General features: G+C 40.5%; 1 protein-coding gene across 2 annotated transcripts in view; it reads right to left on the bottom strand.

Moving 5' to 3' along the window:
• Positions 1–19,520, bottom strand: part of MCTP1 (multiple C2 and transmembrane domain containing 1) — a 417,042-nt gene that overhangs the window by 43,465 nt on the left and 354,057 nt on the right. For both annotated transcript variants that reach the window (XM_019516879.1, XM_019516880.1), the window contains one exon: positions 15,565–15,618. In XM_019516879.1, coding sequence (XP_019372424.1) covers positions 15,565–15,618 — 54 coding nt within the window. The remainder of the gene's footprint in view (positions 1–15,564; positions 15,619–19,520) is intronic.

Raw genomic sequence — 19,520 nt, 5'->3', positions numbered from 1 at the left:
CAAAGCATGCACTCTACCACTGAGCTACATCCCCTTTTTACCACTTAACTGCATCCCCCTTTTTCAGCTGAATCCAAAGCGAATACTAGCCACTTCACACAGGCCTAATCTCAGTCTCCTCTGTACATTCTAATCATCATTTATTCTGCACTCTTCTTAATGGCCTCTGGGAGCAACTACAGCAGCCTCTATACTGTGCTCTATTGTCTGATATGATTTACCAAAGACAGCTCTACATGCTCTGTTGTTCACGTCTTTGGTTGTTGACCCCAAGCAGCTTTCTGGTGATCTTCAGTACATAGACCCTGAAGACTCTCAAGCACTTGGATGCTGCTCTGCATAGTTCACCTTCACTGAAACTGAAGGTGCTGTTACAGGTCAGAAGTGATGGTGTCACCCCATAAGCATGGGATTGTCAGGGTACATTCGCTATAGCCTTTTGCAACTGTGGATGCATATGACCTTGTTGATTCATAAGTAAATGCTTTTTACAAACATGGGTATCAAAGACACTACTATGATAGCAAGCCTTCACTCTATCATACTCTGTAACACACTGCCAAGTACTTAAAAACTGGGTGTTGCCAAGTACTTTTGGGAGTGCCAAAGTACTAGAAAATGGTACGTGTAACTGTCACGGGCACTGAGCTAGTACACAGTTCCTCGCTTATTCATACTTACAAGCCCTGTCACCCATGTCACTTCTTCGCATCCTTTTTTTTATTCCTACCAACATTTGCATTGAGGTTGCCCACAAGAACACCTGGTTACTACTGGGTCCTGCTATCAACACTTCTTACAGCTGCTAGTAAAATATGTTGAGGGGTGCTTAGAGAACTGAGTGAGATGCAACCAACAAAACAGCAGAAAGATGCAACCAGCAAAACAGGAAAACTACCACCTGACCAACTGACAGCAAACTGACATAGTGTCACATCAGAGTCCATGCTTTGACTGTTCCCCTGGTAATCCACTGTATAGCAAGCTGCATCCTTCACCTTCTAAATCACCTCCACCAGGGTTTTGACACTTGCTGAGGTCAGCTATATAAATGCCTAGATATCAAAGCTTGCTAGCTGCCAATTCTGACCACCCTTCAGGAGCTTGTCTTATTGCTGATCTTCCACTATCCAAGCATTCCAACTTGCAACCTTTGGACCAGAGAAGTAACATTAATCCCTTCAAGGCATTTGAGGACAATGGCCTTCTGGAGGTTTTACCTGCTGCACGTTGTATTTGAGAGGCTGTCATTGTGACTGCCCTTCTGAGTTCTAGAGTCAGAGGACATCTCCTATAGCCATGTCTATAGCAAGTGTAAAACAAGTGGTTTGGAAGCTAGCCCCCACACACATATGAACAGGTTGCCATGGTCTGTGCCATATCCCAAGGTAGGGAGAACCCAGAATGCCCCCCTGGAGGAACATATCACTGCAGTTTTCTAACCTCAGCAGTCATGAAATTGAGCTGTGACTTAGTGGACTGGTCCAAGTCAGTCGAGAGATATTCTTTGCCCTAAAGGTGGCAAGCTCATCATCTTTCCCTTACTTTGCAGATACAGGGCTGGCAGGCCACAGAGTGGAAAGATCTCACCAGACCTGAAGGTGTAATGTTCAGCACTTATTTGCTGAATGTTCCAACAGTGACCACAAAATAATCACGGTCACTTGAAGTCAGATTTTACCTTCTCCTAAGCCAACTGTCATCCTGGCTAATGAGTCTGGCATGGCTATGTTTGAAGTCAGCATTCTCTCTCTCCTGGGCTGATGACCTGGCAAATGTAATGGGCGCAGCCTGTCCAGGTTCTAAAATTCTGTAAAATCAGGTCAATCCAATTATCATTTTACCTTTCTGGACTTCAGCAAGGCCTTTGACACTGTCTCCCACTCCATCCTCATTAAAAAACTAGGCGACTGTGGCACTGATGCCTACACCGTCAGATGGATTGCAGATTGGCTGAAGGGTCGTACTCAGAGGGTGGTGGTGGACAGGTTATATTTGACCTGAGGGGAAGTGGGCAGCGGAGTCCCCCAGAGCTCGGTCCTTGGGCCCGCGCTGTTCAATTTCTTTATCAGCGATTTGGACGACGGGGTGAAAAAAAACCTGTTTAAATTTGCTGATGATACCAAAATTTGGGGAGAGGTGAGCATGCTAGTAGGGAGGGAAAGACTGCAGCAAGACCTGGATAGGTTACAGGGGTGGGCTAGCAAAAACAGGATGCGTTTCAATACTGACAAGTGCAGGGTGCTGTATTTGGGCAGTAGTAACCAGCAGCACACTTATAAGATGGGAAACTCCCTTCTTGAGAGCATGGAAGCAGAAAGGGATCTTGGAGTCATTACTGACTCCAAGATGAACATGGGCTGACAATGCGAGGTCACGGTTGGCAGGGCTAACTGGACCTTGTCGTACGCATGCACAGGTGCATCTCAAGTAGGGCCAAGGAGGTGATCCTTCCCCTCTACGCAACACTGGTCAGGCCACAGCTGGAGTACTGTGTCCAGTTCTGGGCTCCCCACTTCAGGAGGGATGTGGAGGATGGAGGGAACATTGAGAGGGTCCAGAGGAGGGCCACCCACATGATCTGGGGAAAACAGGGCAGACCCTACAATGAGAGACTGCAGGACCCGAACCTGTTCAGCCTTCACAAGCAAAGGCTGAGGGGGGACCTGGTGACAGTCTATAAACTCACTAGAGGGGACCAGAAGGGTTTGGGAGAGACCTTGTTTCCCCTAGCGCCCCCTGGCATAACAAGGAATAACAGCCACAAGTTGTTGGAGAGTAGGTTTAGATTAGACATCCGTAAGAACTACTTCCCAGTTAGGGTGGCTAGGATCTGGAACCAACTATCAAGGGAAGTGGTGCTGGGGCTCTTTAAGAAGAGGCTTGATGCCTACCTGGCTGGAGTCATTTGGGCCCAGTTTTTCTCCTGCCCAGGCCGGGGGTTAGACTTGAAGATCTACAAGGTCCCTTCCGACCCTACTTCTATGATTCTATGATTCTTTCTCTGCATTATAATTGGGGCCTGATTTAGCAACAGATGTGTCATAAAATACTAATGCTAGTGAATAAGGGCCAGATTTTTAAAGATATCTAGACACCAAGCTTTCATCTAAATCAATGGGAATTAGACACTTTAAAGACTTTAATAAAGTGCTCTTTGATCCTTGGTTGCATCCAAGATATATTCAACTCAACTAAAGCTTGTCTAGGACAGAGACATCTGGTCCCCATGTAAGTCACAGTTATGCCAAACTGCCCACATTTTGAAAGGGACATACCAGGGGCAGAGCTATATCATCTTTATGTCAGCCCTTGAGCACCTCAAAAATCAATAGTACCTGCTGAGGCTCTAGTACATGAATACCCATTTCCTTTGTTCTCTCATTCTCCTGCAGGCAATTCAGGATTTCATTCTTTTAGATCTTCCTCCAACTTTCTTTGTGGCTCCTATTGGAATAAAGGAAGGAGCTGAAGGCAAGGTAGAGTGCTGACTGGCTCGCAGGATATGGAGAAGATTGAAATTCCAACACTGGCCTCACTTCTAGACTTGTCAGTAGCCTCCAGATTGAGGCTAGGGAATTGGAAAGCAAATCTGTAAGTCAAAGCCTCTGGCCAAGTCCTTGAAGTGAGAAGGTCTAGAATATAGACCCAGGTGCAGTCAAAGCTCAGGAGAAGAGACAAGTCAGGGAGATAAGTAAAGAGGCCCAGATTTTGTTTGAGATTCCTTCACTGGCCGTGGTCAAGAAGAGACTGACAGCACAATTCCAAGGACTGTGATTAGACACAGAAAATGATAGCAAATTGCTCCAACCTGTTAACTATGCCCTTAGAGGGCAAAGACTAGACTGGGGTTTCTAATGGTTTTCATTAAGGAGGTGAGACTTTGAATGCTGAAGGTAGGATTTTTTGAAGACTGGTATTACATTTAATTAATTTATCCATTTTGATTGGGAACTAGATAATTTTGGAACTGATTGGTATTTGCCTGATAAACTGTGCAGGCTTCTAAAACTCTACTGGGCAAGCTCCTTCTAAAAGCACCCCTAAGACTTGCTTGAGCATAACAGATTTTGCTGAGCCATTGCAGCTCTTACTTCACAGATTATTGATTTGAGAGTCCATAAGGTCCATCATCTCTATGCAGTTGCCACTCATGCAGTTCTAAAAATCCTTATGAAATTTCATTGGGGGAAAAAAAGCCTTATTTCAGTTCTGTTACAGGAAATGACAATTCCATATTTATGGACTAAGCCTGAAAACTTCAGCATAAAATAAAAAAGAACAATTTTCAAGATGGGAGAACATATTCTGTTCTGAAACAGATACATTTCTTTTTTTTACTTTTTTATATATTAAACAGTACAATGTGTTCTTTCAACATTTTATTTATTGAGAAATTTACTGTTGAACTAAGATCGTGTATACTACATTTCAGTCCAGGAAAAGTTTTCATAGTTGTATTATTAGACTTTGAAAACCCTGGTGTTTAGTGGAAGTGATCAGACAATGCAGCTCTTACTATGTGAACCATGTGTCTATCAAAATGCATAGATCTATGTTAAACTTGAGAAAACAGCTTGACTGAAATATTACCTGATCTCCACTATACACTGTATATTGATCAAAAGTATACAAGTAGCATTTGTTCACTGAAAATGGACAATAAAGCAGCTGAATCAACAGAAAGACTTTTTGAGGTCATCACATATTTTAAAGCTAGCAAAAAATTTAAATATCACTACCGGAAACCAGTCTGCCAATGAACAAAAGAGAAGGCATCCCCTGGGACTGCTATCTGCCCTTTTCATACTGCTACCATTATTTAAAGTTTTAATCAAGACATAGTCAAAGGCCAAAGAACATGCCTGCACTTAATTCCAAGTGAGGGCTAATATGGTACATACAAGGTGTAACAGTATACTTATGGTAGTCACATTTAGCAAAGTTAGAAGAGTTTGCAACATTCCCGAGACATCTTTAGTTTTAAACACTGCAAATAACATCTGCTGCACAATTCATTCTAAATTATTTTAGCTGGTTGCACGAAGACTTTAGATTAACAATGCAATTTTAAACATTTTCACATTATTAGAGAAAAGTAAAAACGAGTACTTCCAAGGTAGAGTAATATAAGCTTCCAAGTAGATTTTTTCCTCAGACTTTCATGTTACTCAGATACCATTAAATATCTATTAGAGTTACTTTTATATAAATGGATTATGTAAATTTTGTTTTTTCCAAACTCATTATTTTTCAGAACAAGAACAGTTTGCTAATGTAAAATAATGCTTCCATATCCTGGGCTTTATTACCTAAGGACTTGAACAAACTGAAAAGGGGGAGAGGATGTGGGGAGAGAAAGAAACAAAGCTTAAACATTTAACAGCAATTTTACTTATGTGGTTTCTGAAAAGTATGAAAATAATCCAGTTACATTCTTTAGCTCGATTACTTACAAATAGCTTATCTGTAATATCAAGTTAATCTGTCAGTTGTGCAAGTTTATTTTTCCATGTGCTATCTAGAGATAAGCAGGTCTGTACTATTAGATTTCCACTGACATAATTGTGCATGAATTCTGATCTGATTTGGTATTACATGGTGCAAAAGGTGACACATTTTCTTTAATATAACCCATTAGAAAAGGAAAGAAATTGCCAATGTATGAAATCTGAGGAGTCTGATTCAAAGACTTTGAGGTCAACTCAATGGAAAAGTAACTTGTACAACTACCCCAGGCACTAAACACTGTGACAAGCAAACCTAATACCCAGTGTAGTTACTCAGTTAGACAATCAATAAAAACATTACATTATCAGACTGCTACAGCTGCATGTTATCCTATCATATTACCTAGTCTGTTCCAAAATGTTCAAACATGCATTTACTGATCATTCAGATAACATAGATACTTCCCCAGTCCCTGTTGTACTTAATATTAAGAGTGTTAAGAGAGAGTTAATAAGTATTTTTGTTTTTTCCATACAACGATCAATTTGGATTTTAACGATTATATATTGTATCAAAAATACATTAAAAGCATGCTATTACATTTGCAAAGTCAAACACTCAAAAGTTAGGAAATGTCAAAATTAACTTTAATTTTACAATGTAAATTCACCTTTACCTTGTGCAATCAGTTTTTAATTATATACTATTTTTTCATATCATCCCTTCCTTGTTTTGTGCTTGCTTAATGAATTTTTCACCTTCTTGTTTAATGTATGGCCCTCAGGCTTATTTACTGTACTCCATTCAAACCTTGCTTTGAAGACAGGAGTTTTCTAAGCTGTTCCACACTACAGAATCCGAGTGCTATGCAAACACTAATACATTTATCTTCAGAGAACTAGTGTGAGGAGAGGCAGGTATTATTATCCTAACTTCAGAGACAAGGAACTGAAGCAGAGAATGATTAAGGTAAAAAATATTCACTGATTTTGGGTGCCCCGTTTCAGATACCTAGGTGCACACAGACATTCAGGGAGGTTAGGGGTAGGTTAAATTGCATTAAATATACCCAATCTAACTTAGTTCACCCAGGTGTGGACCTTATACTTAGATCCCTAGTTAGGTGGATCTAAGTATGAACTGTACAGAAGTTCAAGAAGTTTAGATCTGTGACTGACCCAATCTAAGTTAACTGTACCTCTGAGGTAGTCTAACATAGATCAGGTTCAGTGAGACTGATCTAACTGAACTTCTGGGCTGGAAACCCCAGCCACTGACCCCAGCCCCAGGGCTACACTTTTTCTACCTTTCTCCCCCCATTACCGGGTTATTTTTAGGTTTCTGACCCCTCCTCCAAGATGGACAACCCCCCATGTACCAGCCTGCCCCCCCCCCTCAAACTACAAGCTTCTCCCAGGGCCAGTTTTACTGGCATTTGCCAGTGCTGGGAGTGAGAAAGTAAGTCAGAGAGGATGGGAGGGTGGGTGGGATGGGGCAGGGTAACAGGTTTATCTGGTAATGGGTTTGAGCTCTGGGAGGGATGCTGATATGATGCATGTATAGTCCTGCCATACACAGACACTGAGGCTCAATGAGGAGGGAACCTTGACAATTGTTAGCTGTTGTATTCCATGCAGATCCTATGCAGCAAGTAAAAACTGTAATTTTTACAAGTTTTGGAATTTGGACAAATTTAGGTGGATTTTCATGGTGGTGGGAACCCCCCCCCCCCCACACACACACACAAATCCGTTGTACAAAGACATCTTTTTATTTCAAACCCCGATTTTTAAAAGAGTAGTCCAATTTTTGCAAAGAAAATAAGACTGAAGAACAAGTTATTTTTTCTTACCTTCCTCAGAAATGGCTGATTATTTTTTTTATTTGGAAAATGAGTTACGTTTGAGGCAGGCTGTCAACATAGAACATGTCAACCCTGGCTCTTAAAGTTTGGCTATGTTATAAGCAACTGAAACCAAAGTTTTATAATGGAACATGCTAGACAGCCTTAATAATAGTGTTACTGGCCCCACCTATGATCTACCTATATATCCTTATATCAGAAGAATGGATCCTTTTCCTGTGCAGCTATAAGGCCACTAGTCTTTAAAGAGTTTACTGGCAAGATTTATTGTTTTTGACTGTGAATATTAGGAAATGAGAACATTTGAAACATTGTGTATCACAGGTTAAAAGACATCAAAAATTACAAACAGAAACTCCAAAAGATATAGCAGCTAATCACTATATAGCCCCCTGTACCAATGGAGGCTGAATTTTGTAACAGGGGACAGGCAGCAGGGGAGGGAGGTTGTGATATATTCGCTGTTGGCAACATTGTTCCTCTCCACCTCTTCAACGTTTTAACAGACTTCTCCTCTCCTCAACATGGCAAGCACATGCTCACAGACCAGCGGCAGACCGAGGGGGGGGGTGTGGGAAGGGGCCATGGCCCCCAGGCACTGTCCTGGGGAAGGGTGCCGGCCAGGCTTCTCAGAGTTCTTATCATGCAACATGACTAAGTATTGCTACAAGGATGGGGGGTGGGGGGATGTGCAAATGCAAGCATTGGCCCCTGGGTGCCGGAGACCCACGGTACATCGCTGTCACACACACATACAGCACTAAGTGCAGAGGCTGATCTTTATCTCTGATGTGTTAAGAGCAAAAGAAGTGTCCCCATAGCATCTTCATTGCCATGTGAACTGGGAACAGGTGGGTCTAACTTGTTTTTTCAGCAATTGCCTCGATAGCAGCACACACCCAATGTACACATCACCAGAGAACATAGTTCCTTAGAGTTTCTGGTCCCTGCCTACTGTGAAGGATGATAGGGCTCCCAAAGCAATGCATACATATCTACAAAATGAAGGCTGTAGATGGAGCTGATTATCTTCACTATTTATCTAATGCTGTACTCGTGCTGAATTTGCTTTTCTGGTTACTGGGCCACTGGAACCTCAGAAGCTGTAGTTGAAAAAAGTCTCCCACTAGAAATCAGTCTAAAAGAGGGAGCAGTACAGGCATTCAGCCTGCAGCTGCCCCTCTCTCCTGCTCTCCACACCTTTCCCAGACCATTGATCACTTCGGGAAAGTATGGGGAGCAGGCTGCTCCACTCCTGGTCCCAGGGGACCAGAGTAACAGGAAAAAAGCCCCCATATTGCAACAAAGGGACACTGCAGGGCTGTGGGCATGGACTTTAAAAAGTGCTGCATGGAGGAGTTTCCTCCTGTGCGAAAACAGAAGCCATGAACCCACAGCCCCACATACAGAGCTGTGGCACCAGCTTTGAAGTGCTGCACAAGAGAGATCTTCCAGGTTGACACCATGGTTGAAATCATGTTTCCCCTGGGAGAAATCCCTTGGGAAGCACTTATATGCTTGTCATTTCCACAGTGAGAGTGGTGATTCTCTCTGTAGAAATGTAATGCTTGTATGTGGCCTAAATTCATCCTTCCAGACCACATTAACAGCAATTTTGTCCAGAGTTCCTTTTGTTTTATTTGGCACAATTGTGTCTAAAGGTGTGTACAGATGTTACACTTAGAAGTTCAGGTGGTTAGATCAGGTAAAAAATACCTGCTGGACCTAACTCAGTGATCAGATAGGTGCTGAGAGCCCAATGTAAGGTAAGTTGGGGGAGGGAGAGAGGCAGGTGGGATTGGGAGGGAGGGCTGGTGGGACTGTGGGGGGTAGTTAGTGGAATTGGGAGGCTAGTGGGGTGTGCAGGGCGGCTTGAGGGGATTGGAGAGCCTCTTTTGACTGATCTGTCTATGCAGCTCAGTACTTAGTCTGATCTAACTAGTGATCTAAGTGTAAGGTCCACACATGGGTGAACTAAGATTGAGCAGCCAGTTTTACCTGATCTAACCTCCTGAACATCTATATGCACCATTATTTGGCTTATCTATCCAGCAGCCCCTTTACCAATTGCAAGAGAGCCACACAGTAACAGACATTAGCCCTATATACATACTAAACAACCAATCGTGTTCTGATTCTGCAGGATCCAAACAACATATGAAACACATACAGATCATATACACAATATGAAATATATAAACCATTTGTTCACATTCACATATCTTATTAATGCTATTCCCAAAAGCATAGCAATACCTGATCAACTGTCGTGCCAAATTTTGTAGTTCGGATTGCAACTTTCTGTTATGTGCATCTCAGTGAAATGAAAGGCACATCACAGATTCACTGGCTTAGTTTTCGGCTGTGATGTGCTGCAAGCCTCAGCTGAAAAAGCGGTGTGACGTGCCTTCCATTTCACACAGAGTCCTACTGCTAGGAAGTGCCAGGAAAAAGCTGCATTTCTTACATTTTGGTTTAGAAATTCTTCAGTCATACCATATGTTGTGTTTGTCACAGTACGCTCGTTCAGTGCTCATCCCTATGCAAACATATTTCACCCTTAGACCAGGGCTCCAAAAGGGCCCCCACAGCTGTGCCTTAGTTGTATGATACTTCTGACTTGCGTCAGCATTGGATATAGGTCTGTTCTATGTTCTGGGCCTAAATTTGAGACAATTTTCTTTAGGTGCTCTACTGAGTGGACATTTGGGTTGTCAAAGCTAGATGTTTTGGCTGTTCTTTGCCAGACTAAGGTGGGCAGCCACAAATGAGCCTAAACAGATATTTAGGTATAAAATTAGTAGTCACACTTCAGTGATTATATGCGACTCGTCTTTAGTCACAGCAGGTCTATGGCAGTGGTTGGAACAGAACCCAGAGCTCCTTGCTCTCAATCCTTAAACCATGTGAAAAGCTCCTTTAAGAGTTAGAAATGGCCTTTCTGAAAGTACATATTAATGAATGCTTTCCTTGAAGTTGGGGAGTTAAACAGTTGACAGGCCTATGTTCACATGGAAGTTCCAAGGGGAACCTAGTAGCACTTATCCTTGTTTGTTCCAATGTTCAGCATTTCCTTCCCTACAGTTGTAAATAGGACAGCTATCTTGTAAAACCACTCTCTGAATAGTTAGTTAAAAAAATCCTTTCCTAGACTCAAAAGTGTTTCTACTTGTTTAGTTATGCAGGGTAATATTATGTCACATTCTGAAAAAGCTAACATGATTTAGAAATATTATTCATTTGATTTAATAGCTTATTGAATACTTGGATGACTTAATAAATGAAGTCATTTATTAATACATTATTATTCATATTACATTAGTCACAGGTGAAAAAACTACATACGTGAACGAGTGTAATCCATTCAATAGTTTATGGACCCAAAGTTCCCCCAGAGGCTACCACGCATGCACACGATATCCCTTGGTGCTGAACTCTGATTATGGATCTGTGTTGTCTGAATGTATTTAGAGGCTGAGACATTGACTTATACTGGTCTAATTCCAGAGGAACTCCAATAACTGCAAAAGAGTTATTCCAGAATTACACCAGTATTATTGAGTCCGTACTACCTAAACATTGGAGGAGGCTTTTCTGGATTGTTTGTCCCCAAAGAACATATTAAGTTTATGAACTGCCTCCCTCATGCACAAATATGTAGTAGATTCCCTCATCCCTTCCCTCATTAGGATGACCATATATGCCCAATTATGGTGGTTTCTGAATGTCCCACTTTGTGAATAACTGTCACTCAGAGCTACAACACTGCATCTTTATTCCAGCCGCATAACTTTTTTCATATTGTTGAATCACAAGTTTGTTAGATAAATGTCTGTGTCCTAACTAGGCTTTTAGGGGATAGCAGAATCATATTCAGCTGCAGTTTTGGCTGGAGAATGCAATTAGTTCCCTCTCAGATGTATCTGTTGTTCTGTGTTGAGGTTGCTATCTATGTATGTGTAGAATCCAACACCAGACTCACACTGCAGGTGTGCCTGCAGATTTTTCTATTCAATTTTTAATTTTCTGATTTCCTCCTTTCCCTCTGCCCCCCCATTTCTTAAATTGTTTTCCTACACAGCTTTTATTTTATAGAAAGCAATGGTCATTTTGACAGATTAGAATCTTTTCATATCACATATCGTAGTTATCTTTCTTCCCCTTCATGATTTACTCAAGATGCAGAGACATGATTGTTAGGCAGTTTACAAATGTGTTTGGGCTTGAAAACAAACTTGGTACCTCTTGACAGTTATGATTAAAAGCTTACATATGTATATTAATTCAAATTAAGTATGTTCCATTATCTTGAAACAGGATAATAAAAATATTTCCAAACTAAGAACAAATGGCTAGAGAAAGATGTTAAAAAGATAAATGACCTGAATATTTTAATAAAACCTCTTATTAAAAATAATCAATAAAATTAATACAAATAATTAAGGTATGACAATAGTTAAAATTTCCCCTCAAACCTGTAATATTACTTTGGAGCCTGATTCTATAGTGTGCTAATGCTTGGCCCCTCACCCATCAGGCCCTTTGCACTTGCCTCAAATCTCAGCTGGAGCTTCTTACAAACAGAAGAAGCTATGAGAAAAACATGCCTAAACTTTCCAGGCTGCAAAGTGAAATCTTATCTGCCTTAATTAGATGTATAGATTATACATATTGATCACTAAAATATTATTATATAATGCTGCATAAGAGCTTTTTTATAGTTTGTTGATAACTTGATTCCATGTGATTTAACTCTTATTTGCTAAGATATTGTATAACCACAGAAAATTTGAAAGAGGTTAAAAAAAATCAGATCAAACTGTAACTTTGTGGCTGGCACAGGTTTAGCACAGAACATATGGAATGCAGAATCCCATGTTAACTTACTGAAACACGAGTATTAAAATTTATGACAAATGTTGCAGCTGAACAGCAAGAGTGCTTCACGTCTTCAAAGCACAATATTAGTAAGTAATAATAACAAGAAAGCAGCGTCCCCATGTTAAACATTAGATTATAACTGAAATAACATCAAGTATATTTGCCATTTTAGCATATTAATCATTTTTCAATTGAAAACAAAAGTTAATGTCCTCCAGTTAAAAGAGGTTTAGGCATCATATGATCTTAAATCTATAATCTTGCCTGTCTGATTATTTGCAGTGCTAGATTAAATAAAAATGGTAAAAACCTGGAAAAATAAGATTTGAAAAACCAAGCAAAAATCTAATTACAGCTCTGCTTCACCAAATTTAACTGAACTCCTCACAAGTAGTAAAAGTCATCGTTAATAAAAAGACATTATAAAACTATTATTTTAACTAATTGCAAACATTTGGATATTCAGCAACCTCAATTCATTACTTCTGTAACTCTAATTTATATAGGGATGTCAAGAAACAGCCCCCTACCACACATCCCATAACCTACTTCAGTGTGTGCCCACACGGACCTCATCAAGTAGCCAATGAGTTGCCCTTTCATAGCGAGTAAGTGACTAATATTTAAGCTGCCTCTAAAGAAAGACACTTTTCATAATCGCCCAACAATCTGCTAAGTGAAAACATATGGATAGGCTTAGGCAAAGCCTGCCAGGGGTCTTGACTGAATGGAAAACAGGTGCTCTAGTTTTGTGCCATGTAATACCCCATTTACCCCCAAGTCCAAAGGTTACAGGACTAATAGCTGCCTTGTGGTAATCAGGGAAAGCAAAGGGACTGGCCATGGTTAAACATCTGGGACATATTTTACATACTTGCAACATATGCTTCAGGTTCAATTAAAGTGAGGCTTTGGCACATTTATTAATCTTTTTACTTTTATCCTAGAAGAGGACCCATTGACCTGACTTGACTATTGTACCACATGAAAAAACAGAAAAGTAATGAAAGCTGGAGGTCGGTCCCTGCCAGTATTGTAAAGTGTGCATTTATTTTCTCACAACATTTCACTACGCACAAACCCTTAGCTTGAGGGACCTATGAATTAAAGGAGTAGAGAATTCTGCCCCTTCCATACTGACAAACTGATAGAAAAAGAGAAGTTGCACTTAATTGTATATGATACAGCCTTAAGGAGGAAAGTGGCAAAAAGAGACATTCGTGATCTGTTTTATAGTCTAGTTTGTAGCAATAAAATGTTCATTGCAGAAATTACTGGGTATATGGTACATCTATTTTTTATAAAAATATTGCACGTGTCATTTTCTTTCTGTTCAATCTATGATTCTTCAGCTAGCACACTGAATTATGAAGGCTTAAATAAAATGTGTGTACTAATGAAATAAGGATTTGAATTTATGAAAGGCAACTCATATGCCTTTTGTACTCAAAACACACTGCTTAGTCATTCAGTAAATAGCACCACGTGATACACACAGTAATTTAAGCACTCTCAGACACCTTTGGTAACTATATCTTAAGAAGTGGTTCAACTTTGGTGTCCATTTCAGACAGCTAAGCACTAGATTACAACTGATACAGCTCCAGAGATTTGGTGTTATTTTCTGAAATCTAGTATGTTTTGTTTGGCAGCTGCTTTAGCTAGAGCATAACAGGCTTTTTATGGATGCACTTTGTTTAGTAACTTGAGAAAAACAACGAAGTGGTAACTAAATAGGCTGATTTAAACTGCAAGCAGTAAAGTACTGTACTTTGTGAACTGATCACAGTTATTAAAATTTCCAGGAGCACATATACTACTGAGTTGATGTTCTTATACTGGCTCTAATAATAAAGCAGCCAGATGCAGGAGAAAATGGCTACAAATGGATGGCAGATCAGTGTTTATCAGAAGAGAAATGATGATTCAGAGCTAGCATGTTGAGTTAAAATACAAGCTCTCTACAGCTACATGGCTGACCTTTGCAATAAATCATATATTTTATTGCCAGAAGTGTATGCTCATATCATTTAGTGTGAAGAACTAGGACATATGTGTTTTGTAAAAAGGAGGCTTTGTTACTGCAATGTTTGATGACTCTGAAATGATGTAGCTAACAATTTAAATGATGTACAGAAGAATTTCACATAATATCTTTCTGTCAGTTGTAAAATGTTTGAACTGGCAATGGAATGAGGGAAATACTCATTTTTTTTATCCTCTCTCTCAAATCTTGGGTGTTAGCTAACAGAAAAATAATCATTCAGGGGATTAACTAATCACAGTGAATTTTCTGACATTTCAAATGCTGCTGCCAGCATACGAATCTTTACAGTGGTATGTAACTGTACATCTCTACTAGAAACAAAGGTCAAGGGCATAAATTAAGATACACTGTTTTTCTCCTCTCTTCAAAAAAATTCATTGCTTTACTATAACTGAAGTAGGAGAACATTTGTGAAGGTCAAAATTGCCTGTGTTTAATGCAGCACTGTTTTAAAATAATATGGGTTTTTTCCCCCTCTTTCGCATATCTCATCTTATTGCTATGAAAATCCTAGAGACAACAGCAGGGCTCTCTTTACTGCACTTGTCTCTCCAGCAAAGCTGTCCTGCCAATGCTAGCCCCTGCATCTGTGGTGCAAGGTCATTCTAATTTCCTCCCTCTGGTTATTCCCTCTCCCTAGGGGACAACCAATCCAAGTAGTCCATAGTTTGGCTCAGTAAGATGGGGAAACGAGCTGTTATTTACTGTGGTTGCAATCCTTAACCCAACCAGTAGCCTAGGAACCAAACCACATATTCTCAAACGCCGAAAGATCTGCAATAGTTCTCTGGCTTGCTGGGCCCCAATGCCAGTCCCAAATCAAGTGGATGGCTATGAAAATTGTGATTATTTAAATGTCACAGAGAGTACAGAACATACGAAGCTTTCTTTACCAAGTAATTCATTGAAAATTATAGATGGCAATAACCCATCTTCAACCAGTGTGGAGTTGCTATTTTTACACCATTTCCCCCCTAAAGTACAGCCCTATTTGTAACATTCAAGACAGGACAAATTTTTGTCCTTCAAAAACAGTTGTCACTGCAGTTATCTTCACAAGAGCTATCAAGTTCCAGACAAGCTGAATTATTTTTGTTCCTGGCAGAAAAAATATTTGACCCAGCTCTGGACAAAAAAAGAAGAGGATTTATAGTCCTCTATCCCTTCCTGCAACACACAGTAGCATTGTTAGGATGATAAACAGCTCTGTCCAATTTTCTGGACTAAAACACTTCAACTCCTTTTTTAACTGTCTGTAAAAACAGTGTCATGTCTAAATTCTCCCATCCCCAGGTACCCAAGTGCTAAGAAAGATAATTACCTTGTCATCTCTGTCATCCTCTTCTTCCTCGTCCTCTAGCATGTCCTCCACTACCTGCAGACAGAAACAGTAGTAGTTGTCATGATTTAAAAAGGAAGAATTTTGTTCTGTCAATTGTAAACCTTTTGTAGATGAAAACTTTATTAACATTTGAAATAAATGCACAGAAGGCAAATGTGCAACTAGAAAAACATTTGATCTAGAGATTCAAATTTAGGAAAGTGTTACAGCTTTAATTGACTTACATTAGGGAATAATACACTGAAAATCTCTATCTGTGCAAAATGCTAGCTTGACAATTTAAGTATTTAAAAGGTAGTTAGAAATTCACTCTGGGATATTTTTAACTAAGGAATCCTTCATCAGATCTTCTGGTGACTGTGGAGCAAAGTACAAATGCTTATTTTAAATATACAACTAATCTGAGAAAAATACAATATTTTAATTTTATTTACACAGTTCATTAAGAGAGTATTGAAAAATTCAGTCTCAAGAACAAATTCATCATAGCCTATACCATTAATGGAAACATCTCCAGCAGTGACAGGTGGAGCAAATTTTACCAGCATCAGCATTAGATTTCCTAATAGTGACTCACTGCTACTGATGTACCTACTATAATGCACACCCATCTCTCCCTCTCTGATTGTGTGTAAGTGTACTATATGTATGAATTTATCTTACTGTTTCAATAGATGGACAGACAGATTGATATTAGAGACGAAGGGAGAAAGTAAAAGAGAGAGGAGCAATAGCACAGAATTTTGTACCTTTAACTTTCACATCAGGATTGTGAAATAATCTTTATACCTATTTTATTGACAAAGAAGGTCAGTGGAAAAGCCATATTTAGTATTTGGAAGCTGCTGCTTAACTTACAACTAAGCCTCACAATCAAACTACAATATGAGTCAAATTCTTTGTTGACATAAAGTGAAGCAGAGTCACTTTTATATCACAAGAGAATGTGTCTCTATTTGTACACATGAAATTGCTGAGCTACAGGCCTGGAGATACAAAATTGTGGCCTACTTTACACTGAGTTGTTGTAAAGTAAATTAACAATGTAACTGAGTACCCTGTATAGTGCATGTGGAAGTCAGGTACCTTGGAATGAGTCAACTGAGCTGCGAGATGCCTGGAGACAGAAATGTTGAGGATTTAAGTCTTAAATTCTGCCCCTTTAACATGGATTGTGAGAGTTTTTCAGGCCCCTAGCAGGTTACATTTATGGCACAGTTAATGTGTTAATTGTGCCACAACTAACTACATGCCATACATTAATCATATTTATGGTGCTATAAAATGGCAAACCAACTACAAAGATGTCCCACAAAAATGTGTAATATCTTTGTGGCTGGCATGTGCCATCACCCAATCATCAGCACTGGGTCCTGGGCAAGCCAGGGGCTGCCCCAGTCTTAATGTCAACAACTATGGATTGTCAGCATCAAGATGCACGCTTGCTTGGACCCAGCACTCCAAAGTGCATGTTGTTCGCCCTGGCCTTAGATAGCCTCTAGTCTTGAACCAGATCCCAGAGCTGTCCAGGGCTGGTGCTGAAAATCACCTGATTGTCACCAGTGGCCTGTGAAAGTCTTGGGTTGCTATCTGGACCTGGGGCCATCCAGGATGGGTGCCAACCATTAACTTTGTCAGCACCAGCCCAGGACTGCCATAAGTTTCCAATACAACCTGAGTCAGCATTAGAAATGTGGCAGTGCTAGGGTCTGGGACAGAGCTGCCCCTTGCCTGATGTGTAAGACTGGGCTAGGGGCAGCTCTGCAGTGCTGTGACTGACAGCTAAGGAATATTATGCCCTATCTCAAACGTTGCACATCCTGCACAGAAAGTCTGGCATGGCAGGATGAACAATGTTTGGAATGGGGCATAAAATTCCTCAAATCCTAATCATGACTTTTTTTTAATGTTTGCCAGGGTCCTCACTATTAGCAGGAGGTGCTCTCATCCACATTGGAGTCACAGCTTTGAATCTTCTGGAGGTGGATGTCTATATAAAACCTTTGAAACAAAAGGGTATACATCCTTTTAAAAAGCCTGGCAGGAGGAAAGGCTGCTTGTGATATTGGCCCCAGCTTATTATATAATAATTAGTTGTTAAAATACTTATGTAAGATTTGGGAAACCCCAAGTTCAACTCTTCCTTCTGCCTGAGGGGATTTACACCCATACCTTTCCATCCCCTGGAGAAAACCTCACTATCAGGCTACAGACTGCCTGTAAGGCAGGGCTGTGGGCCACTCCCCTCCTTTGGTTAAGGCTGGTCCACTCTGCAGTACGAATTAAAGATTATCTGGGCCAAAGACATAGCACAGGGTGGGAGGGTATGACTCTGCAGCCTAGCGATTAAGGGACACACTAAGAACGGAGCACCTTGGGTTTCAGTCCATACTTCAATAACTGTTTATGTATTTTATCCAATGACTAAGGTAAGGGACAAGTGAATGTGACCCAACTGCTGATGTCCTGTCATCATTTACAAAGAGCTTTCCTGGCTTGTCTAAGTCACTTGGGGAACAGGCTGTATGTAACAGATGCAAATCATGAGGGCATAAAGGCACAGCATAAAGGCACAGCACAAAGCCTCACCTTGAAGCTTCAGGGGGAAATGCCCAGCATATTTGAGACTGTGGAGGAATTGTGTCCTTCCACTATGGCCTGGCCACAAATTGAAAGAGTGAATTTCATTTCCACTTCCTGCAAAATTCTGTGAACAAAAGACTGCTTGTGTGTGGGTTTTGTTTAGGGTGGGATAAATTGCACCCTTAATGGCCATTCTCAGTAAATCCTTACATGATAGTCTGGAATATCTCTAAAGAAGCACTTCTGAACCTCCAAGTACCTGAATAATAATGGAATTACAAATGCTTGTGATCACATATTTAAGCAGTACTCATCTATAAGGGCTTGTTTCCCTTTGATGGATTTGTTTGATTGCTTTAAAAATAAAAAAGACAATGAATCATAAAGATCCCTCCATGGATCATATTATGTTAAGATCAGAAGAATGGGCAAGTACCTAACAGGTAAAAGTTTATGCTGATATACTGTTCTTATAATGGCTTTTCCCCCAGTTTACAGCTTTTTGTGGCTTTTCTGTCATAATGCTGTAAGTTACTGAAAAGTTCAACATGAACTTTTGAATTTAAATGTCATTTTCATATTATATATATATATCTCCGTAACTTACATCATTATGACTTTGCATATACATACATATACATGCATACATATATGTGTGTGTGTGTGGGGGTGTGCGGGTGTGTGTGTGTGTGTCTCTCTCTCTCTCTCTCTCTCTCTCTCTCTCTCTCTCTCTATATACATATATGCAGCGTTTGGAGGTGAGTGGCCCCCCCACTCACCAGCCGCAGACTCCCCTAGCATTATAGGCTGCATTGTCTGCAGAATCTCTCTCTCTCTCTCTCTCTCTCTCTCTCTCTCTCTCTCTCTCTATATATATATATATATAGAGAGAGAGAGAGAGAGAGAGAGAGAGAGAGAGAGAGACACATATGTATGCATGTATATGTATGTACGTGCGTATATGCAAAGTCATAATGATGTAAGTCATATATTACAGCTTTACATATACACAAGGCACAAAATACTGGACTTTAAATCACAGGCATTATCCAAGGCAGGGCTGTCTAACTGGTAGCCTGTGGACCACATGTGGCCAAAAGAGGTTAATCTGTAGACCCCAAGCTCAGTGTAAAAGTAGGCCACACAGGAGCTAGCAGCCAGGGTCTCTGGGCTTTCTCTCCGGCTTCTGCTCCATGCACCTGCCTCTGCAGACAATGCAACCTATAGCGCTAGGAGAGCCTGCGGCTGGTGAGTGGGGAGGCCACCCACCTCCAAACGCTGCAGCTGTGGTAGGACCACCCATGTGCACGGTGTAGCCACAAAGTGTGTGTGTGTGTGTGGGGGGGGGGGGG

The sequence above is a fragment of the Gavialis gangeticus genome, unplaced genomic scaffold (genome assembly GCF_001723915.1).
Source record: "Gavialis gangeticus isolate Ggan-Ray unplaced genomic scaffold, GavGan_comp1, whole genome shotgun sequence".
Taxonomy (NCBI): domain Eukaryota; kingdom Metazoa; phylum Chordata; order Crocodylia; family Gavialidae; genus Gavialis; species Gavialis gangeticus.
Note: the sequence above shows the minus strand (reverse complement) of the source record. Positions and strands in the feature narration are given on the sequence as shown.